Source organism: Caretta caretta, chromosome 22 (assembly GCF_965140235.1).
Source record: "Caretta caretta isolate rCarCar2 chromosome 22, rCarCar1.hap1, whole genome shotgun sequence".
In the NCBI taxonomy this organism is placed as follows: Eukaryota; Metazoa; Chordata; order Testudines; family Cheloniidae; genus Caretta; species Caretta caretta.
In genome coordinates this window covers 6,227,661-6,249,810 of record NC_134227.1, presented here as the reverse complement: position 1 = coordinate 6,249,810, position 22,150 = coordinate 6,227,661, and the positions used below count along the sequence as shown (strand labels likewise).

The following is a 22,150-nucleotide window of genomic DNA, read 5'->3' as shown; positions in this document are numbered from 1 at the left end:
TGGACCTTTTAGGTATTGGTAGTTGAGCATGAGCCTCCTCAAGTGCATGTTCCAACCTGCAGTATCTCTAGAACCTTACTAGCTAGTGCCTTCTGACTGCTCCACTGCAGACTGCAATCTGCTTGAGCTACATGTCGCTGGACTGGGCTAGCTCCTTGCTCTCTTCCCCATTCCCCTGGCTTGTCAGGAGAGGCGGAGGGGAAGAAGAAGAAAGAGTATTGCCTCTGAAGATCCATACTTTCTGCCCTGCTTGTATCTTTGAACTCTGGCAGGAGAGGATGAACAAGGAAGGGAGGTTAGCACAGAAATTCCCTTTATTAAACTTGATCCACATGTTCAGTTCTATGAGGGGTCACCTTTGTGATCTGAGGGGGCACTAACCTTCAGGTGCACGCAACTCCTGAGTGCGGAGCAGCAACCTCAAAAATCCATCTGCTACTGCTACCTTTCTGTCATCACATGAATGAAAATTCCACAGGTAGCACCTGGTGCAGCAAACGATCAACACGTGTGGATTTACTCAATGAGTGACTTCAGTAAGATGGTTGTTCAGGACTTGTGTGGTTTTTTCTCCTCCCTTCCCCCCCCCCCCCCCCCATCACTGCAGGCAGAAAAAGAAAGCTCTGTTGTGATGCAGTGTTCGGATTCTGCGCTGCACTTGACCCCCAAGAGGAATACATGTGTGTATCGAAGTAATGCGGCATCTGCCATTTGCAGTTCTGGTACCAACTTGATCCCTGTGCAGCAGCTTTGTGTGAGTTGGAAGGAAGAGGGAAGAGAGAAGCAAAGCCAGTTATTCCATCAACAAGCCAACACAGTGAGTGTTTACTGACCGCCAACAGCGTCACAACCTCCATTTGTTGTGTGCCCAGAATGAAAACATATTTTCAGTAACACATAACATTAAAATTTCCCCAACTGCGATACAGAATCACTCTGTTTTAGAAATGAGCTAGAACACCTACATATTGTGAATGTAAACTCTTTGTAGAGTACTCTGACACTTAGAATTACAAGGGAAGCATGTGTGAGTTGTATTGTTATAACTGGGTTATTACAATATAACATTACAATGCTTTACTTCTCTTACCCTACTTTTACCTTTTGTACATCTCATTCATGACACTTACCTCTTCCTAAGGTGGAAGATGATGGTATGTTTTGTGTTTTTACTCCAGTCTCTTCTTTTATCCACTGGATGTCATTGTGTGTTTACATTCAGTGCTTTGTGGTGGCAAAGTACAGAGCTATTATATAGGGGACTTTTTTTGGATTATTGATTCTGCTGAGGTTCCATTTAGCCATAATCTCAGTATTAAAACTAACAACAAGTATCCCTATTGAGAATGCTGTACTTAAATTTGGTCCATCATCAGTTAAAGGCAATGCTTGCATTTCCGCTAGTGAAAAATCTTCAAAGAAGTGAAGTAAAACCTCCATAAAATAAAGGTTCTTCCCTATTGGTGTGTGTCACTGGGTAGAAGGCACTAGGTGGAGTCATCTCCCCACTGACATTCTGCATATCGAGTAACAAAGGTGTGAGATAACTACAGCCTTGTGGAATGTGTGAGGAGGGGGGCTAGCTGCCTTTTCAAAGTTCATAACCATGCTTATGATTTATCTTTGCAGTTTAAAAAATTGCTCACTATCATCCCACGTGGCTGTGCTTGAGCTTAACAGTTCAGTTCCCAATGCAAATTCAGTGAAGTTTAGAGGTATCTGGTGCTTTGGCTCAGTACCCTCTCTAATAATGATGGTATCTTTCTGTATCATAAGCCTTTAGACCTGCTTATATTAAAACAACAAGAATAAAAAAGAAACCACCACCACCCTGGGTTAAGGTTACCGAGTGTGTGTGTCTGTCTGTCAGTATATACATGAGCACATAAGACATTCAGATCTGGATCAAGGTGGACATCCAGCTTCTGGTACTGGTTTCTAACAGATATTTTAGAGGGGGGCAGTAAATCCCTCCTCCCTCTCGTGCACAGGTTACTGGTGGTAAGAGAATTGGGGCTAAATGGAGTAAAGCACAGGTTTTTCTCTGATCTAGTCACACAGCACCTGTAATTGGGTAGCAGGAATGAGATCTAGAACTTCTCATGTCTAGGCCCAAAGCCGAAATCTAAAACAGTCAGAGGGAACCAAAGTCAGGCTGTGATAGCTTTGAGGCACATGAAACAAACTGTTGGTGATCATATATTAATGGGGCACATCCCTGGCCATCATAACAGATTGGTCAAGGAGTGAATTGGCCATAAACGAAATCCTTTCTCTTACCAAGAGCTGTCCCATGGATTAGAGTTGAGGTATGCCTTCAAGGCACTGCAGCTGCCTGTCACGTACCTGTCAGTGGATTACTCCCAACAGTCAAGCTACTGATGCTGGATTATACCCTCAGGCAAAGTGCCAAGATGATGTTGGCCACTTTGAGTGACGACTACTTTCAGATGTGGTGTCTTCTACCTTGTAATGAACCTTTTGGCTTTCTCGTTTGTAGCAGCAAGCTATCGCTAAACTGTGAACCTGTAAGCACTTTGTTGATGTGTCTTTCTTACTGGCAGCTTAGTAAAACCATGAAACAGGTCCGTCGCCGGCTAGCATCCTGCAAAACAGTGCCCAAAGGAGCAGGCCTGCCCGAACTTCCAGGAGGCGTCTGGGGTGTCAGCCCAACCAGAAACGTAAGTGGGGGGCTGACTCAGCTCAGCCACTAGTTGTGATCATAAATTATTTGCTGCATTGTGTGAAGATCCTGAGCCCTGTCCAATCAGCCAACCACACAGTGCAGTGGATCTTTTCAATAAAGAGTAAAATAAAATGGGTTTTGTTGTCACTTAATTTTCCCATATGTGTAAATTAACTGGGGATGAGAGATCCAAGGACATACCTTTACTGTACAGAGTAGTGTGCCTTGACTGTCCTGTTACTTTTTCTTTCCCCTCCTATTACTATTTATTCAGGTAAAGCAAGCTCCACTGAAAACCACATGAAAAGAAACTTACTGAAACCACCATTAAAGTACAGTCCTGCTCTGAATAGTGACAGTAAAGATGTCTCCTTCTTGCCCATCAGCCCTGAATACAGAGAACAGATATTTCAATGCTTTTCACTTCTGTATGAGCAACCTCCTTTTGCCGTGCAGAGCCAACAGTTGAGAGACACTTCAGGTCACTTTCTTCTTTATCCACTTCCAGGGCTAGCGTTTCAAACAGCATCACATAGCTGTCATGAGAGAGAGAGAGGTGTTTTGTTTTTAAATCAGCCTTCCAGATCAACATTTCCTTCTATACCCCTCCTTTTTAAAATGTGGAGTTTGCTTCCCAAAATGGCACTAGCCCAAGGCTCGGGACTGGCCACATTCAGTCCTGCCCAAATGATGAGTAAAAGGCCTGATATTATCATAGAATCATAGAATATCAGGGTTGGAAGGGACCTCAGGAGGTCATCTAGTCCAACCCCCTGCTCAAAGCAGAACCAATCCCCAACTAAATCATCCCAGCCAGGGCTTTGTCAAGCCTGACCTTGAAAACCTCTAAGGAAGGAGATTCTACCACCTCCCTAGGTAACGCATTCCAGTGTTTCACCACCCTCCTAGTGAAAAAGTTTTTCCTAATATCCAACCTAAACCTCCCCCACTGCAACTTGAGACCATTACTCCTTGTTCTGTCGTCTGCTACCACTCAGAACAGTCTAGATCCATCCTCTTTGGAACCCCCTTTCAGGTAGTTTGAAAGCAGCTATCAAATCCCCCCTCATTCTTCTCTTCCGCAGACTAAACAATCCCAGTTCCCTCAGCCTCTCCTCATAAGTCATATGTTCCAGTCCCCTAATCATTTCTGCTGCCCTCCGCTGGACTCTTTCCAATTTTTCCACATCTTTCTTGTAGCATGGGGCCCAAACCTGGATACAGTACTCCAGATGAGGCCTCACCAATGTCGAGTAGAGGGGAACGATCACATCTCTCGATCTGCTGGCAGTGCCCCATGTATACATCCCAAAATGCCATTGACGTTCTTGGCAACAAGCGCACACTGTTGACTCATATCCAGCTTCTCATCCACTGTCACCCCTAGGTCCTTTTCCGCAGAACTGCTGCCGAGCCATTCGATCCCTAGTCCGTAGCGGTGCATGGGATTCTTCCCATGTGATGTTATGTGACCTAGCAAGACCCCCCCCCTTCTCCCGACCCCCCAAACCCAGTGCTTTATACCATTAGAAAATTGCAAGGGGGTTGTCAGTTCCTAGCTTCCCAAAAGGACCCAACTTGTTTTAGAAGGCTTCTAAAATGAACACTTTCATGTAGAGCAGGGGTTCTCAAACTTCATTGCACCCCGGCCCCCTTCTGACAACAAAAATTACTACACAACCCCAGGAGAGGGGACAGAGTTTGCCTGAGCCCTACTGTCCCCAGGCAGGGAGCCTGTTACTTGATCCCCCACCACCTTTTGGCTTGGGCCCTGGGCAGTAGGGCTTTGGCCTCGGGTCCCAGCAAGTCTAAGCCAACCCTGGTGACCCCATTAAAATGTGCTCACGACCCACTTTGGTGTCCCGACCCACAGTTTGAGAACCGCTGAGAAATGCTTCTGGGTCATTGAGGGAGTTCTCTTGACATGTGCACTACTGGGCTTGTGGTGCTCAAGGAGTTTGGCTTTATCGTGGAAGAGCTACAAAAATAGCTTAACTACTGCCTTATCTTGCTCAAGCTGTTTAGGAATGTGTTTCTCTGAAAGCCATGGTGCATGACAGGGTGAAGCAGTACAAATGGTTTTTTGGCACTTTTTTGGGATGCTAGTGGCCTCAATGCTCATAAGTAATGCAGTCATTACTTAGGCCAACAAAACCCTTTGTCTCATCTCTTGCCATTGTGCGTTCTTTATTGGTCTGGCCTATTGCAAGGTTTCAAGAATGTCTTGTTTTGTTTTGTTTTTTTTGTCAAGCCATAGAAAGAGCAAAGTAGAACAAATCCTGAGTCCATGATACCCTGGGTCTGCGTTTTATCTTCCTTCGTTTTCAGAGATGCCCTTTAAGATCTACCGCATCTTCAGATATCCAGAGTCTGAAGCAATAGCCGGCCTGCTTCTATGTGAACACCGCCCCTCTGTCTTCCGTGGCCTGATTAAATGTATTGAACACTTCCATGTGTGTGTTCAGTAAAAGAATTATCCACAAATTCTTGTTCTAGGTTTTCTTCAGCTTAAACTAGAATCTGTTGTTCTTGGAGTATGTTACTATGGATCTGTTTGTAAGTGTCCATGCTCCTCATGCATGTGAGATTTGTCTTTTGGATAGCCATATCTATCAGGGCTTTGCTTGGGCCCTCTGTCTCCTTGGGCCCTGGTATTAGGGTATCAGTGGTGGGGAAGCCACGACCCTCCAGTTCCCTCTTACCGCTAGAGACAGCTAAATAGAACTCAGTGAGTGTCCAACTCTCTGTCCTTTAACTTCAGCTAAATTCGATATTCTCTTTACTTGTTGAAGGAAACTAAAACAAATGAACTCAGCCCATCTGGGCTAATTCCTGATGGACAGAATTTTGCTCCATTGTATCAACAGGACCATGTCTTTTAGCGTGTCTGCTCACCTGTTTGAGGCCCCATCTAGCCCTTCAAAAAGTCAGGCCATCTCATTGCAAAGACTCTCTTTCTAAGTGGATCACACAATGTATTTCCACTTGTAACAAGATAGCTGGCAAACCTCTCCTTTCAACTCTCAAGGCTCACTCTGTCAGGGCACAGGGATATGCCAGTATCTGAGATCTGCATGGCAACACTGTAGAGCAGGTCACTGACCTTTGTCAGATATTCTGTCCTTGGCCTCGAGGCTAGATCAGGTACCAAGTTTTGGAGAGCAATGCTTCAATTTTTATTTGAAACTCCTCATTCCCACCATCTAATGAGGAAACTGCTTGCCAGACACCTGCTGTGGGATCCACACTCTCATTCTTGAAGAGAGATCCGTTACTTATCCTACAGTAACTGGCTGGTTGAGATGTAATCTGTGTGGATCTGCTCCCCATCCCTGCTTTTCAGAATCCTCCAGAGCCATGGACTTTGAATTGCAAGGACCCAAGGGAAGTTTGTGGCTATCCGACCTTTATGCCCTCAGATGGGAGCATCAGGAGAAAGTGTGTGTGCGCACCACCCTGGCAGACACTGTTATTCATAAAACTTTGATCTCAGGTACACTTACAGTGGGAGCCACACTGACTACAACATCTCAAATATTTATAGTTATTGCAGGGTAAATATCCTCTCTTCTGAGAGGTCTCAAGATTCTGCACACCTTGATGTGACTCCAGAAAACCTGCACATACAGCACCCTATATTTGCCAACAGTTACTTTGCAAATATCACAGGTAGTTCCTGTTTGTACCACAAATATGGATGGTGCAGATGGCTCCTGTTCTAAGTATTGAGAGAATCTGTAGCAACAATTAGCAAGTGCTGTCTTTTTTTTTTTTAATGTTTGCATCTCTTGCAACTGCAAAATGACATGCACAGAAGACCACTTCCTTTATTCCCACCAGCTGGTCACTTTTGCACTGTTGACAAAATTGTCCACGAGTTAGAATCTACAGTGGCAGTATTCCTTGCTCGTTCCCCTCTACTGAAGTTTGAGCATGTCCCCTTTACAACCTGCCGAGTCTCCACTGACCCAGAGAACAAGTTTCCTCAGGTTGCTCTTTTTCACCCAAAGCTTACAGGGGTCTTATATTCATGAGCTGCTCGTGCATTGAAATAATGTAGTTAAGTTTAAATCTCACATTTGTTTCCCCAGAAACCAGTGTCTCGCAGGCCAACTCCAGTGCATGGAGAAGAGTGTGAGGAGTTTCCTCTGGCAGGACGTCATGACCTTCCCGCTGAACTACAAGACCAGGCAACAGCCAGAAAGCAGGCTGAGCAGGGTGATGACAACTTGTACTACAAACTAGAATTTGGAAAAGTAAGACATCTAAAATCCCAGACCTGATGTGACCAAGGCTGGGTCAGCCAGTCCTGGCATGCCTAATTCTTGTTCTAAGTCAGGGGTGGCCAACCTGTGGCTCCGTAGGCTCTTCAGAAGTTAATATGTGCTTCCTTGTATAGGCACCAACTCCAGGGCTAGAGTGGCCGGCGCCAACTTTCCAGTGTGCTGTGGGGAGCTCACTGCTCAACCCCTGGCTCTGCCACAGGCCCTGCCCCTACTCCACCCCTTCCCATGCCCTCCCCTGAGCCTGCCATGCCCTCGCACTCTCTTCCCCACCCCCACCCCCCCCCAGCTCCTCCAAGTGTCCTGCACGCCATGAAACAGCTGATGGGGAGGGAAGGGGAGGCGCTGATTGGCAGGGCTGCTGGTAGGTGGGAGGCAGGGGGGCTGACGTGTTACTGTGGCTGTTTGGCAATGTACATTGGTAAATTCTGGCTGCTTCTCAAGCTCAGGTTGCCCACCCCTCTTCTAAGGCTTCTGGTCTTTAAGACTGCTGTTCCGGCACAGCTACTGTCTGAGCAGTGGTGATGCCCTGCCAGATGACCTCCTAACCTGAACTTTAGGCTTCAGATGAGAGTTCAGACTTCTACTTTGACCTCTCTGCTGAACTTGATAGCAAAGAGTGGCATTTGTAGTGGTGACTTTTTTTTATGTGGGTGTCTATTCACTCAAGTCACTAAACAGCAAGTAGCTGTTTAATTTTTTTTTATCACTGCCATTTTGGGCTGGAGTTGAACCCATGATTACTGGTGAATATTTCATGTGAATCTGGGACAGGTACTTGTGACAGCATATTTAATTACTGGAAATTTTTTTTTCTGTTTTCAAGCAGGCAGCTGTATTTATATAAACATTTGTTTGAATTTGATACTTTATGCAAACATTTCACCCAATGGGTTGCTTATAAATTGTTTGCTCCCATTTTTGAGTATTTACTATTTGTGCCAAGAATGGTTATATTAGACATGTGATGTTCTTATTTTTGATTCATGATTAGATTATAAATATTGAAGCAAGAGGGTTTGAGCAAGTTCTGTCTGCTTCAAATATTTGCCTAAGTATTTGTGAGACTTCCACATCCTGAAAATATTATTGTAAACAAGTATTCACTGGTACACATGTTTGTTAAACTAAAAGAAAAAAAAAGTAGTGAATATAGCTAAGAATATGCACATGTAACTGAACAGTTTGCAAGTAGCTGTTTGCAGTATTTGCACACCTTTCTTGCTATGTCCCTTTACAAGCTACCAAAGTTCTCCAGTCCCCCTAAATTCAGTTTTTGATCCTTAAACAGTGGTTTTACAAGACGAATTGATGCATAAGTGGCCTTGACTTCGCAAATAAATATGCGTCAAGAATGAACTGAAAAGTATTATTTCTGGCAGGACCCAAGTTCAGAGTTCATGTAAGAGTTAACTATCACTCGCACGCAAAGTAAAGCAGAAAGCTGCTTTCCTATAGTAATGCTCTGAGGGAGCAAAAGCAAACTCCAAGACAGACTTATCCATCCGTAATAGGTGAGTGCTCACACAAGTGCTTTGCCCCTTAGTCAGTCAGTGGTTGTGCAAACTTTAGTCACCTTCATTAACATACAAAAATACGCATTCCCAAACCTGATTCTTCAGATGGCATGCTGAAGAATCTCTTCTTCACTAGCATTCTGTGTGCCACTAATTAGACAAGTAGAAAAGGAGTACTTGTGGCACCTTAGAGACTAACCAATTTATTTGAGCATGAGCTTTCGTGAGCTACAGCTCACTTCATCAGATGTTTACCGTGGAAACTGCAGCAGACTTTATATACACACAGAGAATATGAAACAATACCTCCTCCCACCCCACTGTCCTGCTGGTAATAGCTTATCTAAAATGATCAACAGGTGGGCCATTTCCAGCACAAATCCAGGTTTTCTCACCCTCCACCCCCCCACACAACATCTGATGAAGTGAGCTGTAGCTCACGAAAGCTCATGCTCAAATAAATTGGTTAGTCTCTAAGGTGCCACAAGTACTCCTTTTCTTTTTGCGAATACAGACTAACACGGCTGTTCCTCTGAAACCTGTAATTAGACAAGTGAAGCTGAACACATTGTATCTGTGTATAGAAACTTAAGCCAAGGAATTATTCTATTTGTATTGAAAGGGCTCCTGTGGCTAAAGTGTCACACTTACAACTGGCTTTACACACACATGTCTCTGAGCCCTTACAGGGAAAAAGAACGTAAGAGAGAGGGGAGGATGGTAGTGATTTGGCCACTGTAAGAGTGCAATGGCTTTACCTATTAAGATGTCTACAAACCTCTTAAAGTCCTTGATCAAAAAATCCCCATCTTTCAATGTGGAAGCATGACTCTGCAAACTGTGATCTGCTTGAGTAGAAGTTTACAGGATCAGATCTTAAGTATGAATGGGGGGGGAAAAAAGGGAAGTTTGTGCTAGTGATGCTACAGGGTCAAAAGTATGGTTTTGGGGGACCTTACCTGTACATCTCCATGTTTTCAAATGTTTTGAATTTCTCATATTTTTTCACCAGGACATTCAGAATTAAGGTCTTTAATTTGTCAGTTTTGGATAACTGCAATGTTCTTGTAATTTCTGTCCTTATAATAAGTATAGAATCTCAATCTTAATGGCATCTTTAACACATTTCTGTCTGGGAATATCTAATAAAATAAGTCAGACATACCTGTGTTTAAAAAAAATAAAATAAAAATCGTACTGTGCAAAAACATCCACTAATTTTCACATTAATTACATAAGAACATGAGTGGCCATACTGGCTCAGATCTATGGTCCATGTACAGTATTCTGTCTTCTGACAGTTGCTAGTGCCTGTTGCTTCAGAGGGAATGAATACAACAGAGCAATTTGTTGAGTGATCCATCCACTGTTGTCCAGTCCCAGTTTACAGCAGTCAGATGTTTAGGAGCAACCAGAGCATGGGATTGTGTTCCTGACCATCTTGGCTAGCGCCATTGATGGACCTGTCCTCCATAAACTTATTTAATTCTTTTGGAATCCAGTTATGCTTCTCGCCTTCTCAATAATCTCTGGCAATGAGTTCCACAGGTTGAGTGTGTGTGTTTTTTTTTTTTGTTTGTTTTTTTTTTAAAGATATGTTGAGCACAGAGCTCTGTAAGGGTATTGCACAATTTCTGGGCTAAAGTGGGGAAACTTCAATTTCCAAAAATGATTATAGCCATGAATAAAACTTCAGTTTGCTTTCAAGCTGAGGTTTCTGTCCAAAACAAACTTGAATGGCAGTGTTATAAATGCCTGCTTGTAGAAATGCAGATGTTTTATGAACAATAATAGTGGCACCAATGATCTTTCCTATGTGCCATGCATAAAATTATCAGCAATGTTAATGCCCGATATTGTGTGTTTCGTATGAATGGTGTACAGATCTTGTGTACTTAGTCAAAAGACCAGTGTTACTCCTATAAAGTTTCAATAAGCCAGAGTGTCAAAAAACTTCTGTTGAAGTGCTGAGGCCAATCATGTGTTGATCCACTGATTTTTTTTTTTCAGGTTTATAATGGATTAATGAAGGCGTCAGCCCCTGCTGGCCCGTCTTCAGGTTTGAGCATTGATTGCCAAGCTCCCCTTGTACTTTGGCCTGGGATAGACAGAGAAGAAACCAAGAAACAAGTATGTCAAATAGTGTAAAGTCTTATTTTGTTCTCAGCGTCTGCATCTGAATTATACCAAGAGCAGGGCACATTAGGAGACACTGCTATTTACTGTGAAACACCAGAAACTGGCATAATATATCAAAGCTGGTGGCATAGCTGCCAATACTGTATAATACTTATTAACACCCTTAAGGCTGTTGGTAGACTTCATACATGGGATCACTGGGGCAGTTGGAACCATAACTATGTAGTCTCGGTGGGTGAGATAATCCCTCCATGGATCCCAGCACTTAACTTACCATGTACACTGCCACAAAAGACATGCAAAACCACTGAAATGCTGCAGTCCAAGAGGAGCAGAGTGCATGCTCAGCCCATGAGGATTTCTGTTCTCTTGCCATTTGGCTTCTTTCTAGGGTCTTTCTAGTTGCAAGGGAGGATTGATATTTCTCTGTTGTTGGACCTTTACTGAGGTCCAAGTCATTGTTTATGGAACTGGCTCCTGTGCAAGTTTTTCATTCGTTTACACACAGGGCTGGCTTTAACTACAAGCAAAACTTGTTACTTTTCCATTTATGTATGTTGGAATCCAGACAAACTGCAAAGCACGCAGAGTACAGCGTTGCAAACAAAGTACCCACCTGTAGAGGAAAAAGGTTTCTGTGGTCTGCCAAACCCAGTAGCACTGACCTGGATTTCTGCAGCAAAATTCTTACAGAACATCCATTGTAACAAAATAATTCTAATTGTACCACGCAATGAATCTGTGACCACTGTCTTTATGAAGCACCCTCAGTGTGCTTGGTATTGTACAACACACAGGATGAGCCATGGTATCTCTTAATATTTAGTAACTATTAAGTACAGACCACGTGATTGACACTGCATCAGACGCATCATGCTAGTCCATACCTTGCTGAGCTTACAGCCTAAAAGACCTAGGATGATGACAACCCCTGGCAGACCCAAAAGAGAGAATATTTTAGTAGGTGCTTCCCCCAACCCATTCCCTTTCACTGTCCACTTATTTGAATGTAATATTTCCCTCTTTCACTTGTGGGCCTTGCCATATTTTATACCTAAGCTTCAAATGATAAACAATTTGCTTTTATTCTTAAATTATTTTAACTTCTTATCAATTACTTCACAAGCACTGAACCCCCTGGGATCCAAACAGTCTTTCCTTGGTGGCTTCCAAATGGTCTCTCGCCTCTGAATATCAACCCTTCTGACTTGTTCCTCCACCCATTCCTCTCTGCTTACTGCTCTCTCCCACTCAGCCTCCCATTTCCTTTCTCTTTCACACCCTAAAGCTTGATTCCTCCATTGCAAGCCTGCCAGTATCTTGCACATCATTATTTCTAGCTTCATGATCACCCAAAAGTTCAGTCATCTCAACTCTTAGCAGAGGGTCTACATGGGAGGAAAATCCTATATAAACTGTGAAAATAGCAGTGCATCAAATACCTAGAAACCAGTTCTTTTAGGTACATGGAACAGTTCTCCACCAAAGAAGCATTGACTTGCATTTCTATGCCATGTGCAACATTTGATGTATGCTCAGCAGACCTCTGTTCTGAAGCTATTTCTAGACTCTGTATAGGGTTTCTTTCCCATGTGAAAGATGAACTAGTTCAACCTGAAGTTATGGGCTTGATCACTGGGTGAAATTCTATGGCCTGTGTTATGCCAGAGATCAGACTAGATTATCTTAATGGTCCAGTCTGGCCTTAAAACTTATGAATCTGCATGGGATGTGAGCTTAGCTAGAAGCTTTCTCCACTCTTAGTACATCCATGGGTTTTTTCTTCCCTTTGAATTCTATGGATGGGGCTGAAGCCTTTACAGCAAAGACTTCCCTTTATATAGCAACACATACGGGGCTTGTCTCCCCTGTGAAACCACTGATCCTAATAAGGATCCAGCTGTTGCTGGTGTTGATGGCATGGCTTTTTCACATGGCCTGTGGTTGATCAGACAAAGGGCTAATCTTAAAACCGTGTGGTCTCTTATTTTGAATAGAAAATGTGAAAGGGTTGAAGGAAAAAATGTCCCTAGCCCCTCCTCTCTCCTTGGCTGGGTAATGTAAATCTTCCACACACCTGGTTCTGGCTTCTCACTACAGGCCCTCCTTTATGCTAGATGTCCCTTCTTTCAGAGATTCGACAACAGAAGTTGTCTAGGTTGATTTTCGCACTCTGGCACTTCGAGTGCAGAACGTCGGGGCCTGCAAGGACTTTAAAAAATTAATACTTGCCACTCCAGGCTTGTATTAAACTCCCAAGGTTACAGCTTTTCTTTGACCTTGGATTGGTAGATGCTGCCACCACCCAAGTGCAAAACCCCTTTGAGAACTCAAGAAGGCGCACTGGGGAATTTCTTCCTGTGGGGTGTACCCTCAAGCCCTTTCACACACCCCCTCCGGGGAAGAGGTGAGAGAGAAGAAAGGGAAATCCACTGTTGCCACCAGCTAATTAAACATGTGCATAAACCTCTTAGAACACACAAATCCAATCCTATTCTTAAAAAGGTAAATTTTTATTAAAAACAAAAAGAAAATACATCTGGAAACTCGGGCTATTGCTAGATTTAAAAAACAAAAGAAAAAACCCTTCCGAGGATTAAACATCAAGAATAACCTTCTTGAGGTCCAGTTTAAAGGTACAAGCAAAACAAAAGCATTTGGGGTTAGCACAAAGGAGTCTACAAGCCATAAAGAAATAAAAAAAGAGATAAACCTGATCGTGTCTTCCTAGACACTTCCTGATCTACTTACATATCTGGGGGTTTCAAATGAGTAGTTTCTAGATATGATTGATTCAAATGATTTTTCAGACCTGGCCCAAAGCTTCTTACAGCATAGTTGCTGCCCTCATAGAATCTCAGGGTGGGAAGGGACCTCAGGAGGTCATCTAGTCCAACCCCCTGCTCAAAGCAGGACCAATCCCCAATTTTGGCCCCAGATCCCTAAATGGCCCCCTCAAAGATTGAGCTCACAACCCTGGGTTTAGTAGGCCAATGCTCAAACCACTGAGCTATCCCTCCCTCCAATAGAATATCAGGTTTGGAAGGGACCTCAGGAGGTCCTCTAGTTCAACCCCCTGCTCAAAGCAGGACCAATCCCCAATGCCCTGTTCCCTCTCTCCGAGGAACAACCACAGACAGACAAAGGGGAAGTTTTTTCCCAATTTTAAAAAGTTCTAGCCTTCCCATTGTCTCTTTTGGTCAGGTGCCCCCTCCCTTTTACCTATGCAGGGAGACTTTTTAACCCTTTACAGGTAAAGCAAGTAGAGAACAACTACTAAGAGGGATTTTATAGCTGGCTGGCTGGGTGTCCATAAAAGAGAGCTACCCCCCATCCTTTCATTTTCACAGAAGTCTTGGGGATGGAGGAAGAACTATGAGTGCATGTGGTCGGGTAGATGAATGTTGTCTTGGGAGATCCACTGTGGGTCAATCAGGAGCATAGAGGTTCTCAAACTGTGGCCTATGGCTCACTTGCTGGTGGTTGTCAATGAGCTGGCTGGTCACATGGTGCTTCCTCTACCTCACTGCAGCTATAAAATAACACTGAAAGAAGGCAAAACTTAAAGGTGACCGGGAAAAATGGAATTTCCATCCTGTGGGAAAGTCTGACACGTCAAAATTTCCTTTCATTTCCAATCAGGATGAGAAGTCAAAATTTACCATGGAACAAAAATTCTGAAATACTTTATTGAAATGATTTGTTTCTGTGATATCCAAACATTGAAAAACTTTTAAATTTAATATATTTAATTTTTTAAAAAGTTGAAACAAAACAAGAAAATTGGAACAAAGCCCTCCATTTCCATTCAAATAAACTTTTCTGTCAGTTGGCACGTTCCAGTGAAACCTTTTTGATTTCAATGAAACACCATTTTCTGATTGGGGGTGGGGGGAAGGAGACTCTTCTATTGGCCAGCTCCAGTAAAAATACCTTACAACATAAGCAATATGAGATGATATTGCTAATAAGATCTCACACTGCCAAAAAGTTTAAGAACCCCTGCAGTAGAAGATGTTGGTACCAAGATCATAGTTCTGCAAGGTAGCTGGAGAGAAGAGGAGCAAAGTAACAGTAACAGCTTTCTTCCTACCTTTCGTTCAGTTGTGGAACACGTGCAGTGAAACATTTTAATTCTCCCTTGAGGAGAAAGCAGAAACTCGTAGGCAGGGAGCACAAGATTACTGACAAGACATCTGTTTTCTATCATCAGAAGGACCATCTGCAGCAGCTGGAGACAGGTAAACTCTGTGGTGGATTTCACAGGGTCTTCCTTATTGGGTTTTTATGCAGTGTGATATTTGACGAGACTTCTCAGCTCAAAACTTAATCCTTCCTCCTTTAATTCTTACAGTATAACGTGCACAGTGTGAGTTCTTGCAGTGCCACTTCCAGGTCCTGCTGTATATTGCACCAAGACACCTTCCTCTTAAGACTGTGTCGTCTTTCCTGCAGCGTCAAAATCAGTACCTGAGATACAGGCGTCTCTTCATGGATATTGAGAGAGAACAAGTAAAGGAACAGCAAAGGCAGAAAGAGCATCAGAAGAAAATTGCAAAGTAGGTATCTGCTAATAATCATGAATTTCTTTATAGGTTAGGGGTGGCTAATCTGAGCCTAAGAAGGAGCCAGAATTTACCAATGTACATTGCCAAAGAGCCACACCATCAGCCCCCGCCGGTCAGTGTCTCCCCCTCCCTCCCTGCACCTCCCGATCAGCTGTTTTGTGGCATGCAGGAGGCTCTGGGGGTCAGGGGGAGGAGTGAGGGCACGGCAGGCTCAGGGGAAGGGGTGGAGTGGGGGCAGGGCCTGTGGCAGAGCCAGAGGTTGAGCAGTGAGCACCCCCAGCACACTGGAAAGTTGGCGCCTGTAACTCCAGCCCTGGAGTCAGTTCCTAGACAAGGAGCCACATATTAACTTCTGAAGATCCACATGTGGCTCCGGAGCCGCAGGTTGGCCACCCCTGTTATAGATGTTGCCCTTGATGTACAGTCAACTGAAAGAAGGTTGTCGTAAATTTTACAGATTTTAAGGCCTGAAGGGACAATTGTGATAATCTAGTCTGACTTTCTTGATTTTTCCAGGCCATAGAATTTCAGAGTAACTTCTGCATCAGGGCCAATAACTTGTGGCTTTACTAGCATGGAAGCTTTTTAAAAGACATCTGATCTTGATTTAAAGACTTCAAGTTTTAGCAAATCCTCTACTTGCCTTGATAAGTTGTTCCAATGGTTATTTACTCTCACTGTGAAAAGTTTGCACTCCTATTTCCAGTTTTAATTTGTCTAGTTTCAATTTCAAGCCACTGGAGCATGTGGTGATTTTTGTCTGCTACGTTTAATGAGCTCTCTACTATGCCAGCCAAACTGTCCCCAGTGCACCTGTCCAGTTCTAGTGTCTGAAATGGGCTTGTGTAGGTGTAACAAACTGATTCCATTGGTGCTGCACAAGTATGTTGAAGGTCAGAATCTGGCCTTCCAATTGGCTCTGGGCTGTCAATTTCATTGAAAGAGAAGAAACAGGATGCAGTTCACTTGACCATAGCTGGGTTGATTCTGCTGAGCTAACTGGAGTGAAGTAGTAACAGTCGTTTGTCTTCAAAGTCAACAAGTCTGGCTCTGGATACCAACAGGGAGCAGACATGTTAAAGAATGTTATTTTTACATTGTCGCTTTTCAGAGTAGAACTGCACCTTTTAAAGAAACATTTCTTTGGTGGTTACATTTCCTTAAATAAAATGTGGCGATGAAAGAGTCTTTAGTACAGAACCAGTTTTGCCCCAGGAATGAACGCCAAGAGGCTGCTGTGTATGTTGAGACCATCAGAAGGATTTTCTTGTTTCAGGTTGATGCAGTCTTATGAGAGTTAACTGAATTTACTAGCTGCCCAGCCTTTCTATATATGGAAGCGAACTGTTCCTATAGTCACTTGATGTAAAGCTAAGATGTCCTTGCTCTGAGATTTATAGCAGGACACTTATGACGTACTTAAGTCTGTATTAGCAAGTCATTGTGAAGACATCTTAGGGCGTTATAACTTGACTAGAGAAGCTTTGGCTTAGGCACTCTCCTCCTTGGTGTGTGGGTTTTTTTTTTTGTGGGGGGGGAGAATAACATGGTAGATATCTCTGTTTAAAGTCCATTTCTGCCTATGGTAATAACTTGTTCCAGGGAATGTCCTTAACATTTTTAGTACACGCTTATATAGTTATTTACACAATAACCCAGATTCCACAGCAAGGTATTAAACACCACCTAGATGTGAAGAGCTTTATTGTAAAACCAAAAAGTAAATATAAAGAATGTTCTGGTCCATTAAAGCACCAAGCACAGCATGGCATACCTCAGCCAGAGTCAGGGCCCTCCTGGGGTGGAGGGCAAAGGTGGCTGTAAAATACCTTTGTGCTCTCTGTCGTCTGGCATACATTAGAGCTGTGTGTCCTGTGGTGCAGCCCAGAATGTCCATCACACTTGAACTAAAGTCTTGACCCTAGCTTTGTCCTCAGCATGTCCCCTAGGATGGTGATTGCATGGATGCAGTCTGCCCCATGTATTCGCTGGAGCAAGTTGCTCCCCAGCCAACTCCCACGCAAAGCTCTAACACTTAGCTCCCATCAACTGAGTTCCAAAGAGGAAGAGAATCCCACCCTTCATTCCCACCTCAGCCCTCTCACTAACATTCATTTCTCTCACTCTTGTTGCCAGTCTTTGCCCCAAACTCCAGACAGCACATACGTTTTTTTGGGTTTTTTTAAAGTCCACTACAATTTAACAAAGATTAATTCCCCAGAGCTGGTCAGCCCAACACTTGCACTGAAGACAAGCAGCTTTGAGCCTTTCTGTATCCCTTCCCCATCAGCCTTTGCATGGAGTCTCTACACCAAATTTCTCCCTAGATTCAGGCTTCCTTTGCTCTTCCTGCTCTGAGAATGCAACGGGGAAAGAAAGGGAAGCCCAGATCACAGCTACAGCCCTCTGCTTTGGCTGATGGAGTCCTGTCCTCCGCCTGGAGTGGTGGGAGTAGTGAAGATCACCCCCAGTGCTTGGGGAGGAAACCCACTTACCAGGGCCCTTTGAAACCTGCAGTGAGCTGACTGGGACCGGGAAGCAGAATTGCTGGTTCCTGCCCTTTGGGCAGCTGCTCCTTTAAGAGAATGAAGCAGCAGTGGCATAGGCATTGCTGCTACTTTCCAAGGTGGAGAAGAGGAGCTGGAGTGCAGAGCGGCCCAGGAGCCTCCTGACAAGGAAAGTAGCCATACTCGCAGGTTGGGGGATTCCTATCCTGAGAAGCAGGGACTCTGACAAAGGCTTGATGGACATGGTGGGTAACTTGAACAGGACATCCGAGTGTGATCCTGTGGCCCTATGGGCTAGTATGACCTCTGGATGCATATACAGGGGAATCTCAAGTAGGTCTAAAGAGGTTATATTACTGCTACATTTGGGACTGGTTCGTCTGCTGCTGGAATACAGTATCCAGTTCTGGTGTCCACAATTGGGGAACAATGTTGATAGATTGAAGAGGTTCAGAGAAGACCCACGAGAAAGATTAAATGAATGGAACAGTTGCTTTGATATGATAACTTGAATTCCTTGAGGTTAACAAAGAAAAGGTTAAGGGGCGACTTGATCAATCTTTATGTACTGATATGGGGAACAAATATTTGGCTCTTAAGTCCAGCAAACAAAGATAACAAAATCCAAAGGGTGGAAGTTAAAGCTAGACAAATCCAGACTGGAAATAAGGCGTACCTTTTTACAGTGAAGATAATTAACCACTGGAACAATTTACCAAGTGTTGTGGTAGAATCTGTCACTGATCATTTTTAAATTGAGGTTAGATGTTTTCAGCTGAAGTTCAAACAGGAATCCTTTCTGGGCAGTTCTCTGGCCTGTGCTGTACACAAGATCAGACTAGATGATCACAGTGGTCCCTTCTGGCCTCACAAACTGACTATTGGAACTGTGTGTAAATCCTCCAAGCCAGAAGCAAGCCTGGGGGTGGAGGGGGCAGAGCTCTCTGGAGAGAATAAATGTGAGACAGAAAACATGGGGGGGTGGGCGTGAACAAAAGACAATGGGGGGGGGGCAGGAAAAGCTATAAAGGGGTGGAGGAAAGGAGAAGGCACACACAAGGCACAAAACTCTCCAGTGAGGAAACCAGGAGGGAAAATTAGCTTTGACAGATTGCAGGGAACAGTTATGTTATGTTAAAGTTTATCACATAGAAAGCTGATGATGCATTTAAACACAGTGCAGAATTGTTTTACTCTGCAGAAAGCAGCAGAATCCAAATCCTTGCTGTAGATCCAATGCTTCTAAAAGGAGGGTATTGTCAGTATTTTACAGTTGTGGGGGGGAAAGCGGGTATGTGACATACCCTAGGTCCCACAGGCAGCAGAAAACAGAACCCAGTGCTCATGACTTAGTCCTGTCCTCTGACCATGGGACCCTCTTCCTTCTCTCTGAAAGATCCAATTAAACAGCACTTCTATCCACAGAATTAAGAGTGAGAAGGAGCACCAGCGTCGTGCAGAGGAGCAGAGGATCCAGGAGATGGCATACCAGCAAGACACCTGTTCTGGGGAGAAAGCATGTGAACTACTGGCTCAGCTCAGACTGGAGGAGAGAAGAGTGAGGAAAAGTAAGGAAAAGCAACAGAGAAATAAGGAATACGTGAGGTGAGCTGGTGAATGATTGAGGGTTTCCTCCTCTTGTTCTCAAAATCCTGGATTTGCCAGTGGGATTAATGAAGGCAATGGTACCATCCTGTCACAGAGAAACTGTTTTATTTTTGCAGATACATGGAAGCTTTAAGAGCTCAGATGAGGGAGAAGATAAAACTGTATAACATTGACTTGCCTCCATTATGCTGCTGCGGCTCTGATTTCTGGGACTCTCATCCTGACACCTGTGCCAACAACTGCATGTTCTACAAAAACCACAAAGGTATGAGCTCTTGCTTCATAGTAAGGAATCGGTGTAGACCCAGTAACTGAGATCAGATGTCTGAGTCCTGCCATACCGGCAAATGTAAAGCCTGGCTAGGAGTTCCCATAGTTTCATGGCACCATTTCCATGAACGTACTCTAATGTGGGCTCTGCACTTATGTATGTGTGCACACATCCGCCATGCACTCTCGGGAGTATAGACCACTGGGTTCGTATTTCATTTGATAGCCTTAGTGGTCTGTTGAACTAGATTTTTCTTGTAGCACAGATATTTTGTAACTTTTTTATACAGCTGTTAAAGGGAGCTTGCTAAGCACCAGCTGCTGCTCTCACTAATGCAAAGTCAAGGGGGAGTCCAAATCCGGGAACTAGAAAAGCCTGCAGACACTCGACACCCATTTGTAACCCTTGCTTTGGAGAAACTGCAAGTGTCACACCGAGAGCTGGGTTGGCAGCTTTTCAGGGGTGCACCGGTTTCTGTTTGAATTAATAATGAAATTATATTCGAAAGAACTGATGGGGACACATTGTGGGAGGAAAAATACTGCAAAGCAACTATGTAAATGGCACAGAAAATGCCTGGCTCTTGGAAAACCCGCTCTCCACTTTAATGCCAAGGTCTTTATTGGAAGGTGGATGGGAGGGAGATGTTATCAATCACCGGTAAGAAAGCAGTCCTGTGGTTTAAATTATTCTGCAGAACAATTAGAGTATTTGGTTGCACAGACATTTGGAGCAATCTTCATAAACTGCTTTCAAAAATACAAAGTCATCAGATGTAAATGGGAAATGCAACAGTTTGTTAAAAAAAAAAAAAAAATACACAGGCCTAAAGTCAGTAATGGCTCATGTGGGCATTAGGCTTACCAGTTAACCAACATTAACCATTAAGCCTGGCAGCCCTGCACTGGCTGGGAGGTACCCCAGCTGTGCTGGCCAGAGCTGCCATGTCAGGCTGATGGGGCCCCAGCACTACCTCCAGTTAACTGGTTATAATTTTAATCGTTTAATCGATTAACTTTTTAACCGATATTTACATCCCTAGCCCAGACATGTACGTATGTTTTAGAATGCCAGCTACTTAAAAATCTCCTTCTCCAGCACTTACCTTCTGGCTCCTAGGTTCAAGGTTCTTTATTTGCCCTGTACCCACTAATACATCTCAGACACCTGCAATGGTGTTGGGAGCATTTCCCTACCCTGTTTCAAGTGCTGCTTGGGGCCTACAGAAAGGGCCCTGAATATCTGAGCTGACTGGTGAGTGAGTGAGGAACTGCTGTTCAAACTCTTTACACTTTAAATGCTTGTGTGCAGAATACATGCAAGGCTCTCTTATGGAGTCGGGATCTTTCATATAGAGTCTCCCATTTGGTGCCCAATCCTGCCCTTGCTCATACTGTGTCTCCAGTTCCCCTAGTGTCAGCTTCCCTTGTGGTAATCTGCTAAACAGCTACACTGCACCCACAGCCATGCAGAAGCTTATCTTGCTCAGTTATGCAGCAACAGGAGCACATGACTGCTAGATACCCGTAGATCCTAGGAATTTTCCCCCTTCAGAGATGAGGCCCTTGGGAAAATCTCTCTCTCTTTTTGTCAAGAGGCACAACTGCATTTTTTGCTTAATTCCCAAGTTAGCAAATGACTCCAGAAGTAAGCCCCAGGGCTCTGTGGGAAAGCTGGCTCAGGCTATAGTCACTTAGCACTCTTTGATTTTTCAGCTTATGCTCGAGCATTGCAATCGGTCATCTCGTCATGTGACATTTCGGATGGGAATTCAACCACACGACTTGCAATCCATAACTTAGCTTCAGTACATGCACCTTCTGTGAAGAATCCATGAAAGGTTGCCTTGGAATCAGCTTTTACAAATGTTCAGCAGACAGTTGGCCTGTGCACAGAGTAGATGATTGTTCCCAGGAGCAGTTTTCTGTCCCAGAGCAGACACTCTCTTCTTCATTCATTAGCCTTTAGAGAGACGACAGGTTTGTTTTGACTAATATTCACATTCAGGGTTAAATTGTACCTCTGACTCCTTTCATCATGCATAATCCATATACACTATGGAAGGTGAGTACTCCAAAAGCCCAGAATTAGCCCTGCTACTACCACTGATCAGTAACGCAGGGATCTAATGTAAAGGGATTACCATGGGATGGTTAAAATACATGAGGGATTTTTGTTTGCTTGAAGCATAAATTCAAATTTCTGTCTATTCAACTGCTGAATAAACCCTTCCAACTTCAAAGCATCTGTGCAGGATTCTTCTGTGGCTGTAGTTGTGCATGCTTTCATGTTGTACAAGTCTCTAAAATGGGGAGTCTGGCTGTGATTGAGTTTCCCTCCCTCCCTGCTCCACCGTCTCAACAATCCACATTCTGTTAGTGTGTCTGCCCAGAAGGCTTTTTTGCAGCTTTTCATTTATAAAACGAACTGTTCCGAAAAGAGATACAAATCTGCAACATCTTCAGCTTTTGCCCCATGAGAAAAAAACTTTAAGGCTTCTCCAACTGAAGTCCAAAGAGAAGGAGGCGGTAAGATGTTTAAAGCAAAACACCCAATTTTCTTGTGTTGTCA

General features: G+C 43.9%; 1 protein-coding gene across 2 annotated transcripts in view; it reads left to right on the top strand.

Annotated features, from left to right (window-relative positions):
• The window catches only part of CCDC15 (coiled-coil domain containing 15), a 67,487-nt gene that overhangs the window by 5,742 nt on the left and 39,595 nt on the right, over positions 1-22,150 (top strand). Inside the window, exons 4-11 of one of the 2 annotated variants that reach the window (XM_048827281.2) lie at positions 608-817; positions 2,565-2,681; positions 6,778-6,942; positions 10,497-10,616; positions 15,081-15,184; positions 19,126-19,305; positions 19,425-19,573; positions 21,295-21,821. In XM_048827281.2, the coding sequence (XP_048683238.2) occupies positions 608-817; positions 2,565-2,681; positions 6,778-6,942; positions 10,497-10,616; positions 15,081-15,184; positions 19,126-19,305; positions 19,425-19,573; positions 21,295-21,416 (1,167 nt within the window). In that variant the 3' untranslated portion in view covers positions 21,417-21,821. Of the gene's footprint in view, positions 1-607; positions 818-2,564; positions 2,682-6,777; positions 6,943-10,496; positions 10,617-15,080; positions 15,185-19,125; positions 19,306-19,424; positions 19,574-21,294; positions 21,822-22,150 lie in introns of those variants that run through there. The other variant, XM_048827280.2, reaches the window with a different exon arrangement.